The sequence below is a fragment of the Callospermophilus lateralis genome, chromosome 7, assembly GCF_048772815.1.
Source record: "Callospermophilus lateralis isolate mCalLat2 chromosome 7, mCalLat2.hap1, whole genome shotgun sequence".
Taxonomy (NCBI): domain Eukaryota; kingdom Metazoa; phylum Chordata; class Mammalia; order Rodentia; family Sciuridae; genus Callospermophilus; species Callospermophilus lateralis.
Window position 1 is genome coordinate 10757855 of NC_135311.1, and position 15651 is coordinate 10773505.

Genomic DNA, 15651 nt, shown 5'->3' on the forward strand with positions numbered 1-15651 from the left:
CCAAGATGGAGCAGGCCATACACCCTCCAGTGCAGGTCTGATAGCCTTTTCTACCACAGCAGAACCTCAATCTTTTTTTCAGGACTTTTGTTCATGTCCCTCACTCCCCTTAACCACTACAGAAATTATATTGTGGCTGTCCTGCCCACTATTACTCACATCTCTTTGATTTATCTTTCCCCTGAAGCCAGATAAACCTTCTGATATATAAATTACATGACAGTTCTCCCGTCCTCAAAAATTTTACTCTTGCCTGTTGAATAAAGTTCAAACCCTACAGTTTTTCAAAGTCTTTCATCTGGGAAATCAAAATATATTTCTAATGTTCTTCTGTACCATTATGTGTTAGTATTAGGAAAAGAAGTTTTGGCCTTCTTTGTCTTTATTTCTTGCTCAAAATTGTTTATTACCCATTTATACTTAAGATATTATATAGCTGTTCTGAAGTCACAGCTAGTCCACGCTTTCTGGAAGTTTCCATGGCTCTAGTAAGAGAAGTTCTTTCTTCTTCAGAACTCACATAAGACATCAAAAGATAATTTAATAAGACATTCACTTAATTTTAAAGTATTAGATTGAATTGTTCTCATCTCTCTCTTCTCCACTAGATTTTGTATTGTTAATGGAAAGATGGGAATTTCATGTGTCTTCACCTGATTTCTATTTAGTCACTAGTATTTAATAACCTCTCAATAAATAATTACTAGATAAATTAAAAAAACTAACTTGTTAAGCTAATACTGATCTCATTGATGGCATCAGATTCATGAAGTAAGAGAATCCTGAGTGTTACCCTGGGAATGAAGATTGCTCAGTATCAAGAATTTTTAAGGATTTATGTAACATATGTCCTAGTGATCATTCATTCAAACCTAAAAAAAAAAAATATTTTCGGTTTAAAATAAGAAAATAGTTCTGAATAGGATAGCTGGTCATTGGAACTCCATACACCTAATATTATTCCCAATTTCTAGTACATTTGCAGCTCTCTAAAGTATATTGGAATATAGATATTATAGAAATAACACTTTATTCATCCCATTTAAAAATATCACTAATTATTACCTTAACTGAGGCAATGTGTTCAACCTTAACACAGAACAATTGACTCAAGAATACCAGACACTACATAATGAATATTAAGCAGTATGATTATAATCATGTGTGAGGAGCTGAATGTGATAATGATACACATATAAATAAGTCCCAGCCCAAGGCTTCATGTTGACTTTGGTTCAAGAATCAGACATATTCAGAAGAGATTATTATTTAAAATATAGTGATTTACATGATTGATATTCATTTGGAATTATAAGAGTACTACTAAGACAACTCTTGTATATATCCATAGTAAAGAATTTTTAATATTTTTATTAATGCTTTATAGCTATCCAGAATAGTAATGTTCATTTTGACCTACTCAGATATTACTCAAAAGAAGAAATAAAATTCCCCATAAATATAAGAAAAAATGTTCACTATTTCTATCCCCAGCAATCAGGGAAATGCAAATCCAAATTGCATTGAGATTTCATCTCGCTCAAATTAGAATAACAATCATCAAGAACACAAATACTAATAAAGGCTGGTGATGGTATGAGGGAAAAGATACAATCATATATTGCAAATTAGTACAACTACTTTGGAAAATAGTATGGAGATTCCTCAAAAAAACTATCCCATTCTTCAACATTTAGGAAAAGAACAAAAATCAGCGTTTTATATGTGATACAGACACATCAATACATATCACAGTGCAGTTCACAATAGCCAAGTTATTATGGAACCAGCCCAGGTGCCCATCAATAGATGAATGGATAAAGAATTTTTAAAACTTATTCCTGGGTTTCTTTACATCTGTTACGGACAGGGTGAACTAAATAATGCTTGGCACAATATCACGAGAATGGGTACTATTGAGTTTCTGGGAATTTAAATTCAGATATAAGCTCCAATATAGGCAAGCACCATTGCTTCTCCTAAAGGGGTGCTGCCTGATCTCTGATGTTTCTATTTCCATAATTATATTTAAACCTCCCCAGCTCTGTGAAAGGGACAAATATACTCTTCTTGCTCCATGTTATTCTTCTGGTTATTTGCCAAAAACTAACATAAGACTTTTTATTGCCCAGTAGGTTCATAGATTTATCACAGACACACTGTTATCTTTCTCTAATTTTAGATTCCATAATTCTCAATACTACTAATGAGTTTCTACACATGTGATCTGAAGTTTTCCCCTAAGAAGCTGGGTAATGCAGGGATCAAATGGGTTTTGAGTTGAGACAGATGTAGGTTTTAATCTGAATCTGGCATATTATAGTGGTAAGGCCTTACATTCTTCATGGCCCATTTCCTCCCTTGTATGATGAGAAGAGTAATTTCTGCTTCCCAGGGCTATTGGAGGGGATTCATTGGGATCAACTATATGAAAGAGACCATTTTGATAAGCAGGAAGTGCTTATTAAATACTGCCCTTTCATTACTTTATTATTATGTTTTATGTACTTTCCCAGATAGGGGAAACTTAAGAGGGATCCTTTTACTCTGAGGCTCTGCACCCTAAGTATAAATAACTTGGTTTTCCATGAAGTTCTGTTCTGCACTGGGAAGATGCAAGCATTACCAACCTTGAAATACCACACAAATACTTTGGTACCTGGTTGTTCTCCAGGTAAGGTCCTATATGTAGGATATTTAGACTCTGGTCGAAGGCAAAGGAGTTCTCCCGTTTTCAACTTTGGGGGCAGGATGGGAGAAACCACAGAAGTCTAATTATAAGTATTCTTAGTCACATACATCAGTTTCCCCTTACAGGTGTTTTGTAATTATCGAGCATGCATATTATACAAAGCTGGTTTTATCTACATTTGTAGACATCAACTTCAACTGTTTATTGAGCTCCTAAAGACTGGAGCAGATTGCCTAATAATTCACATGTTTTACGATTTCTCTTATGTTCTAAGTAGTAGAGATATAAAAATAAATTATTATTCATTTTGCAGGGAAAACAGAAGCAAACGGCTGTCCAGAGTATAAGAAAATTATCATGAATCTTATTTAATATGGTTCAAAGCTAACAAAATGTCCTGTAAATCTTGAGGAAACAAACAGAAAACTTCAGGGAAGGCTTTGAACAACAAGTGATATTTTAATACCACATGTGAGCATTTTGACAAAGATATAGACTGAGTCTAAATGACATCAAGGATGTAGACAATTTGATTGAACTGATAAATTTTTTTATTACTATTGATTGGCCTTTTGGAATTGAAAGAAAAAAAATACCCCACTGTTTTACTGCATGTGCACATTTATAAAGGAAAAGCATCACTTCACAGAGGCCTGTGAAAGACACCCACTTTCTCCCTTTCCCTCTTCTCTTTCCTTACAAATAAACTTCATGATGATTCACAGATAGTGATGATGTATAAAATACAGTAAATCAATGCATTGTATTCTTGGAAAATTCTAAGAGCGTGGGTGTTAAATATTCTCACCACAGAAAATGATAACTCTATGAGTTAGTGCATGAATGGATTAGGGAGCTGTAACCACTCCACATAATATTTATACTTCAAAACATCATGTTGCACACGATGAATACAGTTTTATCTGTTAATATAAAAATAAATAAAGAAAAATGCTTCAGCAAGCAAATGAACAAAAAATAAACCATAAGTAAATTTAATCAAGTTCTCTGAGGAACATCATTCCAGTCTACCGGCCTATTGATATTGTTTTTGATGTTTCCAGAAAAAAAAATTAGGGCAAATTTTGTACCATTTTGTCAATCCCAAGATTCAGATTTATTTTATAGAAAGGTAACATAAGCTAATATTTATTATATGTTCTTTATCTTCTGAGTAGGGTGAAAATACTGTTAAGTAGTTGGTTCTCTCAATGACCTTGTGAGGCAGTTATTTTTTTTTTTTCAGTCTCTCCATCATTAAGATGAAAAACTTGAGACTCAAAGACATTGGGGATGCCCTTTGGGTTCCCAGGGCTGGTGGAACCTGAACTAGACTAAGGTGCAATCTGTGTGTGTGAACACACGTTCGTGCACACGAGAAAGGAAAAGAAGCATCTGCCACCCTCCTTCCACACAAAAAGGTACTTAAAGGAAAAAATTCCAATGCGATATATTAAGAGTTCAGGTCCCAGCTCCATCATGTTTTAACTTCCAAAAATTCTTTAAAATGTACAAGACAATGTTTTTGCAATGGTTAAATATCAACACAGCTATTAGTTCTGAGATGATAACTTCGAGTTGAAAGGGGCTGGGAGAGCTGAGGGTTTTGAGACGAGGACTTTCACACTGTCTCCTGCATCTCCATTGGTTTGGGGAAGGATTTAATTAGATAAAGATGGTTTCCCTTTGCAGGACGGGAAAGGTATGGTGTGCTGGTCCTCATCACTCACCCAGGTGAAGCTGCAGAAAGCCAGTGTGGTAAATGTTACAGCTGTGGATGATCTTAAAGATCTAGCCTAGTAATCTCCATTGACGGATGAAAAACTTGGGCTCAGAGAATGCTAGAAAGATCCAAGACCAGAAAGCAACTGAATGGATGTTTAGTAACAAAAAAGAGAGAGATTTCTTATCTTTCAGAGGACTATGGTTCCAGGACATGATGCTGCCTGAAAAAAATAACTTTTCCTTTTTGCACAGCACTCACACCTGTGTTTCTCCCTGTACCTACCTGCTTTCTGTCTGCTCTTGCTAGTGGTTTTGCCGGACTCTGATTTTGTGTTCCCACAAGGCAGGGTTTCTTTGTGTCTTTGTATCCATCAACTATATTTGCAAAGCAATCACAATCAGCCCTGTATTAGGTAGTATAACTTTGTCTACTTTGTACCTAATAGAGCTCTTTCTAAGAAAAGGTCATTATTTAAGATTTTGTAATTAAAATATCATTGAATGCCCTGTTGAGTTAGAACCAAAAGCATCTATGTAAGTTTAGGAGAAGCAATGAGTTAGTTAATTTATAATATGTATAAAGTTTATATGTACCATTTTGTGGAAGTTCACATTAAAAGTTAACTGATACTTGCTTGGATTCCAGATCTTTAACTGTGGCCCTCTTGTTATTGGTTCTGCACCAGCGTGGGCCCCTCACCTTCTCTCCTTCTTACCTGAGATGTGCAGACCTAAGTCCTGCTGGGTGTTTGCAGTTATTCTCTGTCCATTGTCCGGTTTCACAGTGTAGGAGGTGCTAGTCCGAGACGCTTGTCCGCTATTCATGAACAGGCTCCCATTTTCCTCTCCCTCTTCCTGAGAAGCCAGGGGCAGCGGCTATCAGACAGGAAACAGTAGAAGTACTGAAATGGGTCAGGGCTGCTGATACCTACTCAGGGGTAGAGATGGAATGATGGTCTGGAGTCTCAGACCCAGACCAAAGCAACTGTCATCAGTCTCCCCCTGCCATTTTGTGACAATTGACCAAAGACTACACAAGTCACTGCTAATGATGGTGATAAAGCCATTGGCACTTTCATTTTATTTATTGGGAGAATAGAGTTCTTCCGTGGGTCTCTTGATGCCAAAGCCATTATCATAGAGATGTCACACTGGGTTTAATTAACAGGTGAGTTGATTGTGGAAAATAGAGGCAAGTCACCAAACATCCAATTGCTGAAAATTGGGCCCAACATTAGGGCTTAGGGAGCAGAATGCTCTTAGCCACTCTCAGATGCAGCAATTTTAGAAAACTGGATTAACTTTAGGTTCTCAATTTATTATATTATTAGAGGGATAAAAAGGAACATTGACCCAGATAATTAATTCATTTCAGTTGGTACACTGCAAAATTGTTTAGCCTTAAATCGGTTTCTCTACTTACAATTGGGTGGCGGGTTGTTGTCAGGCTGAGAGGGTAGATTGAGCAGTGGCTTTTTACAGGTTCTGGTCAGGAAAATGAGCTCACCCATCTCACCATCCCAAGTTAACGTTTCTGGCTCGACTCCATGGTCCAGAACCTCCCGTGGTGTTGTCAACATCACTTCCGATCCCTACGTCAACGGATGTTTAAGACCTCTGGCAGTGACCTGATGCCCTAGTAAGAACGCATCAAGTGTCGAATGAGTGAAGAAATAATGACACTGAGAACAAAGTGCCACTGGGAACAAGACATGATGCCCCTGAAGAAGTAAAAAACCAGAACAGTGGAATTTAACATATTTGAGTCCGTATGTTGAACATGTTAGTGGTTATGCCCAGCTCTTGCTCCCATTGAGTACCCCAATTTTACTTGGTTTTGTTTTCCCACTAATCTCATCCAATCACTCACCTCCACGTTCCAGGATGGAGTGGGTGCTATGCACTAAAGCTGTCGGCATGTTGCATTTTCTCTGGCTCTCATGTTTGGTTCCAGAAGGGTAAATGATCCAACTCTGGATAATGAAGTAAGATTCAAATTCGTCCCGTGACATTTGGTTTCCCTTCAGAATGAATTTGTTCTTCTTCTGGACTGGACTTGGTGAGCTGAAGGTGTCAGAGACTATCTTATTTAGACTAAAAATGGAACAAAGGGAACTGGGGTTATGGCTCAGTGGTAGAGCACTTGCCTAGCACCTGTGAAGTACTGGGTTCAATCCTCAGTACCACATAAAAATAAATAATATAAAGATATTGTGTCAGTCTACAATTTAAAAAAAAAATTTAAAAAATGAAACAAAGGCAGAAATAGCAGAAATATGAGATGTCTGCAGGTAATTGTTTCAACTCCGGATCAACCTGTACCTGAAGCCATTTTATCCCTAGACTTTTCAGCTTACATAGGTCAATAGATTTGATTTTTGCTAGTGACGGTTTGAGTTGAATTATCTGTTATTTACAGACCAAGGAATTCTAAATGATAGGATCCTATCTCACTCAAGGATAGATCTGAGATGATTTAACAAGATATCCTGTTAAGGCAAGTGTAAACATATTATCTCAATATATTAAGGAATCAGAGGAAATGTAAAGTGATTTTATATTATCAAGGTAAATTCAGGAGGAATCATGATATAGAAATATATTCCATGAGGCCCAATATATTTATTAAATTTGGGCTAAAAGTTAAGCACCAAAGTTCACATTTACTGTTTAAAGAGTCAACATAAATAATTAAGAGTCATATTGTTTACAGATATAAAATAATACTAGTGATGTGAGTCCCAATATTATAAGTGATGATTATTTTTAATGCATCTCTAAGTAATTGTTGGTCATCTGGGCAAAGTGTCTCTAAAACAAAGTGACTGCTTCATTCTTTAGAACATCAGACTTATAGCCTAAGAGAAATGTGTAGGTTTATTTATCCATACTTAGCCCACCCAGCTCTCTGGTTTATATGGCTACTACACTGGATTAAGATTGTTCAGACTGTCCTAAATTAAAATTTCCTCTCTACAACATTTTCGGGGCTTCAGGAATTGGAGACGACACACAACAGGCCATGAGAGGTTGCCGTGGCCCCTTTCTTAAGCAACCCAGACCACTGACTTAGATTTCTTCTCCATCCCATACAATAGACACCCAAGGGTAGCTTCAAAGTCCTGGATATTTTACTTCAGTTTCAATTATCTTTCTCCAAAGAGCATTTCAAAATCACTTGCTGTTGCCACACCACCCGCCTTACCTCTCCCTTGTCTTTCCCATAGTTCCCTCTTTTGCCTTTCTCTCACTATTCCTCCACCTCTTTGCAGTTTCCTCCCTCTCAAGGCCTGAGTTTTAGATGTACGTCTCACTTCCTTGGTCTCCAGGCATCTCCTAAGAGGAATTGAAATGACAGACCAACTGTGCCCCCTTGTAGTGAGCTGTCCTCCTTCCCCATCCTCCAGATTCTTTCTCCTGTGTTTTCCGTAGAACAAACCTCCGTCTATGGTTTAAAGGAAGGGAGAGAGGGAAGTGGGCCTGGCAGTTGGTTCTCAGTGTCAGACCTCCTAAGTCCTATGCTGCCTCTGACGTGCAGCCAAGGTGGCCTAGAGCCAGAACCACAGGGCGGTTTTAGGTGGCAGACAGTGAAAATAACAAGGAAAAACTGCCTACCAACAACACACACCTGGATATTGATATAAATTAGCTTCTTAAACCAGGAAGTAACTGATACATGGAAACAGGTTACAGAAAACAAACCGTCGTTAGTAATTTTTATGGTTTAGATGTGGTGTCTCCCCAAAGCTCACATGTGAGACAATGCAAGAAGGTTTGGAGGAGAAATGATTGGGTGATAGTCTTAACCTGATCAGTGAAGTAATCCCTGATGGAATGAACTGGGTGGTGACTGGAGGCAGTGGGGTGTGGCTGGAGGAGGCGGGAATTGGGGGCATAGCTTTGGGCTCTATATTTGTATCTGGCAAGTGGAGACCTCTCTCTTTCTCTCTCTGCCTCCTGATCATCATGTGAGCTGGTTTCCTCTGCCACACTCTTCCACCACGGTGTCCTGCCTCACCTTGAGCCCCAAGGAATGGAACCTGCTGTCTATGGACTCAGATCTCTGAATCCATGAGCCCCTAAGTCAACCTTTCCTTTTCTATGATTGTTCTTGTGAGGTCTTTCAGTTGCAGCAGTGCAAAAACTGGATAAAATAGTAATATATCTAAAAATGATATAAAGAAAACAATCTCATCTATAGTAACTGCAAATACCTAGGAATACATTCAAGAAGGTAAAAGGTCTGTCCAATAAAAACTATAAAATGGGGGCTGGGGCTGGGGCTCAGAGGTAGAGCACTCACCTAGCATGTGTGAGGCCCTGGGTTTGAACCTCAGCACCACATAAAAATAAAAAATAAAAAAAAAAAACTAGAAAATATTGATGAAAGAAATTGAAGAGGACAGAGATCAATGGAAAGACATAGAGTGTTTATTGATTGGAAGGATTCATTGCTAAAATGTCTATACTATACAAAGTAATCTACATATTTATTACAATCCTTATAAAAATGCTAAATCATATGTCAGTTGCTGAGGCTGGCCTCAAACTTGCAATCCTTTTGCCTCAGCCTCAGGTGGATGCTATTATATTTTATATTTAAATTTTTTAAAAAATCATAAAATTTGTATGGAAGAACAAAAGACACTGAATGGCCAAAGCATTCTTGAACATGAGGAACAAAGCTAGAGGCACCTTGCTGACCTGAATCCACAATATAATACAAACCTTCAGTAATCAAAACAGCATGGTAATGGTATAAGAAAAAATATATAGACCAATGGAGCAGAAATAAATCCACACACTTTTAGCCAAATGATTTTTAGAAAGGAGCCAAATGATTTTTAGAAAGGAGTCAAGAATGTGGGCAAGGATATTCCCTTTAATAAATGTTCCTAGGAATCCTGAGTGTCTACTTGAATTAAACTACATTCCTATCTCTCACCATAATAAAATGCATCAACTCAAAATGGATTGAAAATTTAAATATAAATGTAGTTATATAGAGTTATGCACTCCTGTAATCCCAGCAATATGGGGGGCTGAGGCAGGAGGTTTGTAAGTTTGAGGCCAGCCTCAACAACTTAGCAAGGCCCTGTCTCAAAATATAATAAATAAATAAATAAAAAGGACTAGGGATGTAGTTCAGTGGTAAAATCCCCTTGTGTTCAATTCCCATGCAAAACAAACAAAACACTTCAAAGTTAATCCCAAAACTATAAAATTACTAGAAGAAAACACTCTATGACATTCATCTAAATGAGGACTTTCTTGAAAAGAAAGTAAATACATCCGCAAAAATAGAAAAAAAATAGATAAACAAGATTACATTGTATTACAAGGGTTCTGCATAACTACATGAAGAGACAGTCTATGGAAGGGAAGAAAATATTTGCAAACAATTCATCCAAAAAAAGTTAATGTCCAGAATATATAAGGAATTAAAAAAACTAAAACAGCAAACAATCTAATTACAACATGGGTAAATGATCTGGATACACATTTCTCAAAAGAAAATATACAAATGGGCAACATATATAAAAATATTCTACAATACAAATCTCCAGAGAATTGCAAAAGAGAACCACAATAAAATAACATTTTCCCTCAATTATAAATTATAATGACATAATCAAAGTGAGATAAAATGACCAATGTTGGTAAGGTGTGAAGAAAGGATAATTTCTTGTAAACTATTGATAGGAATGTAAATTAGGATAACCACTATGGAAAATAGTAAAGTTTGTAAATACAAGAAATAAAACTATCACATGATTTAGCAATTCCATTATCGGGAATTTTTTCTAAGGAATGCAATGAAAATATCAGAGATGCCTACACTCCCAATTTTTAAGGCACTGATGATAAAAGCAAAATTTGCAATCGACCAAGGTGTCCACTGATAGACAGATAAAGAAGATGTATTTATGCATAATGTAATAATATTCAGTCACAAAAGGACAAAGTCCTGTCCTTTGTAGCAATGTGGATGAAGTGGAGATCATAATGTTAAGTGACAGATACAGAAGACACACACCACAGGATTTTACTAAGATGAGGAATTTCATGTGTGTGTGTGTGTAGTTTACCGTCTAGATCCAGCCGATATTTTTTCTATGTATCTCTCTATCTTTTTGTCAGAAACAATAGTTTTGAAATATAAAAAAAAAATGCTGTTTGTATTATTACGTCAAAATAAACCCCAGTAGCCGGGCTCCGTGGTGAGCACCTGTAATCCCAGCAGCTCCAGAAGCTAAATCAGGAGCATCACAAGTTCAAAGCCAGCCTCAGCAAAAGCTAGTTACTGAGCAACTGAGTGAGACCCTTTCTCTAAATACAGCTGAGGATGTGGCTCTCTGCCCTGAATTCAATCCCTGGTACCTCCCCCCACCATAAATTAATAAATCACAATGCTATGTATAAGTTTAATATACTAAGGGAAAAAATCAGTTCAAATATGTCAAGCCAAACCACAGTTGACTAAACCCCACTTGCTCATAGTGTGGGATTCATTCTGACTTATTTAATCTACAAAGTCCTTAATGAGATCATGCTTTTTGCCTTATCTTTATCAATTTCTATCACCCTATAGATCTATTTTTAGGCACATAGGACACTTAATTTAGTCACTGAAGCTGTGTATTCTTGTGTGTGTGTGTGTGTGTGTGTGTGTGTGTGAGTGTGTTCTTTCTGGATATCCATGACAGTAGTGTGTGTTTTGACATACATGGAATATAATTTATTCTTATTTCTCTAAGCTTTCCCAAGACACTTTTTGCTTCTCTTTTTCTTCTTAATTTTACTTATCTTTCCAGATTTCATGTAAACATTATTTATTCTAGGAAATATTTCTTGATTTCTGCAAAATTTGGTTAGGACATTAATTTATATCTCTCTATATATCTATATATAGAGATAGATGTAGATATCTCCAATGTCTCTCAATTAACTTTTTATCATACTGTATTGTAATTGTCTTTTCTACACTGCATTTCACCTCTCTCTGTGCCCAGTGAGTGACAAATGCTAAATAATTATCTGTTAGATAAATGCATTAAAGTAAAAAACACATTCTGGATTGATAATATAAAATACCTTTAATCAACATTTAGTTAAATGAATATTAACAGGACCCCTGGAGATCCAGAAGAAAAACTTTTGTGGTCATTTATAACTACAAATAAATTAGAAGACTTCAGATGGTCCAAATTTCATCATCATTTGTAATTCTAAAAAAAAATTTGAAACCCAAATATACGCGAGGTCTAGTCTTTGCTGCTATTGCCGAGTCCATCATGGTCATTCCAAAGTGTCAATTCAGTGCAAGTCCATGCCAGTCTGTAAAAAGAGTAGAAATCCAGTGGACCCTTTCTAATCTGCAGCAAGTAGAGAAGTATGTGTGCCCATATACAAATCAGAGGGATATGCCTTCCATAGATGTAAATGTGTGTGTTGAGTAGATGGAGTTGGGGAAGGTAGTGTTCTGGAGATTCTGAGACCACAGAGAATGAAACTGAAGGTGACCTCTAACTCCCAAACACCTCTCACCCGTAGGTGGTGTCCACTTCGTCACAACAAATATAGCTTAAACCTGGAACAAAATAATACTTTAAATATATGTACATGACTCATTTGGCACCTTAATGAAATATGTTTTGAGGGTGTTCTGGACACTATTTTGATGAATACGTTAGCAATCTAACTTTATCCTAGTGACACTTGTTGCCAAACCATTGTGTAACCTTTAAAAAATTGAACTCCACATATTAAAAGAAAATCACTGTTGGCAGAAAACAAATTCAACTCAGCCTTTTGTCACTTTTTTTTTTTTTCGGGGAGAGGAGTTTCTATTCTTCTAATCTTAGTTTTTCTTTCTCTTTTCATCTCTTTGTATTCTGTTCTCTTCTTTTAGCCTCTCGGTATTATATTATAACATATAAAAATAATATTATCTACAGGTCCTCTTGGTTTGAGAAGCCAATCAGGATCTATCTTTAAATTTGTCCAATGCTCATTATGTTTCAAAACAAGGTGCTAGATACTCTTAGGTGTTTTCTCATTTAATCATTAAAACAAACACATTTTAATCACTTCCAATTTATGGTGTTTAAGCTGTTGGTTTATGCTTACACAGTAAGTATGTGAGAAAACGTACTGGTGTTGATATAGGTTATAATTCTCCTGAAGATTAATTGAACTGCCTGTCACTAAAGTAAAAGACTGAGGAATAAATACTTATATAAGTGCCATCTAATCTGATTTATTGAAACAATTTTAACATAATCCACCATATATTCAGTCAAAAGCATATGATGCACTTGAATAGGTAACTGTCCTGAATTATTTATGAATCAACTATTATGCAAATTATTAAACAAAGTACAGAGAGTATAGTGAAGAGAGAAGTTCCTTCATGTCTCAGTGTAAAAATATCTCCTAGCAGACAAGCATGATATTGTTTTATATCTATTAATCCATGTAGTTCTTGTAATGACCCATGAGGAGGTGTTAAAAGTCCATGTTCCATAAAACATAACTGAAAATAAGAGTGTTTAAATCTCGCCCAAAGCACTTAACTAGGAACTGTTCTGAATCAACAGTTAAACCCAGCTCTCTCTCTCTCTCTCTCTCTCTCTTTTTAAGTTTATACTTCAATTGTACATTATCTTGTGTTATTTGTTGTTCTTTACAAATTTCACCAATTAGTTCAGAAACTTTGACATCAGCCAACATGTTGTCTCTTTGTTTCGAATCTCCCACAGTGCCCAACTGTAGATCCTGTTCAAATAGTATTGACGAAAAGATCAGTGAGCAGGCCTAAATCATTCAGATACTTTTTATTGATTAACAAGGTAAACAATAAACAAAGCTAGTCATAATCTTACTTATGGGATTTCTCTGCCTCAAAATAAAAATATTCAATGGTGATATAAATGTCTCCCTTCACCATGTTAGTTAAAATCACGTCTTGCGACTTTGAAGTCTGTTTTTTACTCTACCTTTAACCTCTTAAAATTTTAATCTCCCCACCTCTTTTTTTTTCCAAAGTGAATTCATGTTCTTTTTTTTTTTATTTAGAAATAATTTATGGGAAGTAATCCAGAGACTTAGACAATGTTGTCTATTCTCTATTGTTTCTTTCGGTCTCATCATTGGGAACATTCACAACGATATAAGGCAGCATTTGCAGTGTTGATCCTAGAAAACTGACATTTCAGTGCTTGGAAACAGCCTGGCTTCACTCTTTGAGAGTTTCCATGTTCGCAGGACATCTGGAGACTGGTATAAAGTTCCACACCAGGGACAGTTAACCAGGAAGAAAATCTCCAATAAAAAAGAATCAAGATGATCTGAGACCTTATATTTCCCCTTTTGGGACAAGGAGTCCTAGAACCACAACAACAAAAAAGGACAGGTATCCCCAGGACACTGGGGCGAACACGGTTTCCTGACGCATGGGCCCATTCACACAGCTTTGGGAAATGAGTATCTGCTCAGAACCTTTCTCAGGGCCGTCTTCACTTCCTTATTCCTCAGTGTGTAGACGACAGGGTTGAGCAGTGGGGTGATGACGGTATAAGTCACTGCCACAAGCGAGTCCTGGCCCGAGGAGTACAGGGAGGTGGGCCTCAGGTAGATAAAGGATGCACAGCCGTAGTGGATGGCCACCACGGTGAGGTGAGAGGCGCAGGTGGCGAAGGCTTTGCGCTGCCCCTCCACCGAGGAGATCCTGAGGATGGTGGAGACGATGAAGACGTAGGAGACGAAGATCAAGACGAAGGGGACCAGCAGCACCAGGATGCTGAGGAAGAAGATTGCCATCTCCTTCAGGTTGGTGTCTGTGCAGCCCAGTTTTAGGACGGGGAAGATGTCACAGAAGAAGTGGTCGATCCGATTGGAGGCACAGAAGGGCACGCTGAACACCAGGAGGCTGACGACCCCCGAGATCAGGAAGCCACACAGGCTGGAGGCCAGCACCAGCTGCACGCAGGTGGCCCTGCTCACGATGAGGGTGTAGTTGAGAGGGTTGCAGATGGCCACGTAGCGGTCGTAGCCCATCACTGCAATGAGGAAACAGTTGGTGCAAGCCAAGCCCACAAAGAAATAGAGCTGGGCGGCACAGCCCCAGAAGGAAATACTGGGAACGGTGGCCAGCAGGTTGCTTAGCATTTTAGGCACGATGACCAAGGTATAGCAGGTTTCAGAGCAGGAAAGGACAAAGAGGAAGAAATACATGGCTGTGTGCAAAGTCCTGTCCAGGCGAATGACGGTCATGATGGTGGCATTGGCCATCAGAGTGCTCAGGTAGACTGTTAAGAAGATAAAGAAAAGCAGGATCTGCAGGTCCCCCAGGTTGGAGAAGCCTATCAGGATGAACTCGGTGATCATGCTGTGGTTCTGTCTCTTCATCAGTCAATGGAGATCAGATTCAGACCCCTGAAATTAAGGCCAGAGAGAATTTGCAAAAGTGAAATGCCCTCAAAGAAACCAGGTCTACATGTCTGTATAAGGCTGATAATATGAATCTGAAATAATGAGTAATCACATTGAAAACATGGTGGGAGGGATCAGGAGACGTGGGTAGCAAACACCCCAATATTTGAACACCTGAAGAGATCTTTTTTAAAATTTTTTTATTGCTTCTGTTATTTATGTTCATAGGTCCAAGGAAGGTTCATACCATTAAAATTGTCCACAGTGTTAAACCAAGAAATGGTTTAGAGCTCATCTTATTCAATTCTGACATTTTATAGAACAATAAATTGAGGCTCAAAGAGATTAAAGACTTCCTTAACCCACTTTAATGTAGCAGTGGTTAGACATCGGTTCTCTCCAAAGTCTTCTTATTCAAATTTGATTCAGAAAACTAAAGCAAAAACAAGTGAAAACTGACATAAACTCTACCTCATATGCTTGATTGAAACTTATTATTTAGGTGGAATTAATTACTTTCATTTATTCAAAAATGTTCAGTTCTTTTTACACCTGATCAATTGTGAAGTCTCTGAAATGGCTCAGGCATTAATTAGAGTTTCTCTCGTCATGAGTGCATGGGGACCTGGCACTAAGAACCAACTTAAAAAACAATATTGATTAAATTACAGTGTTGGATTTTGAGCACATACAAGTATGTATCAATGAATCCCACTATGATGTATAACTATAATGTATCAATAAAAATATGGAAAAGAGCATTAATTATAAAATATATCTGCTTAAATCTCTATTTACCT

The 15651-nt window shown here is 37.3% G+C and overlaps 1 protein-coding gene across 1 annotated transcript; it reads right to left on the reverse strand.

The window, feature by feature from the left end:
* Positions 1–13882: 13882 nt before the first annotated feature.
* On the reverse strand, positions 13883–14827 carry LOC143403544 (olfactory receptor 10T2-like). The gene has a single exon (XM_076861593.1). The coding sequence runs from the start codon at positions 14825–14827 to the stop codon at positions 13883–13885; it is 945 nt and encodes a 314-aa protein (XP_076717708.1).
* Positions 14828–15651: the final 824 nt, after the last annotated feature.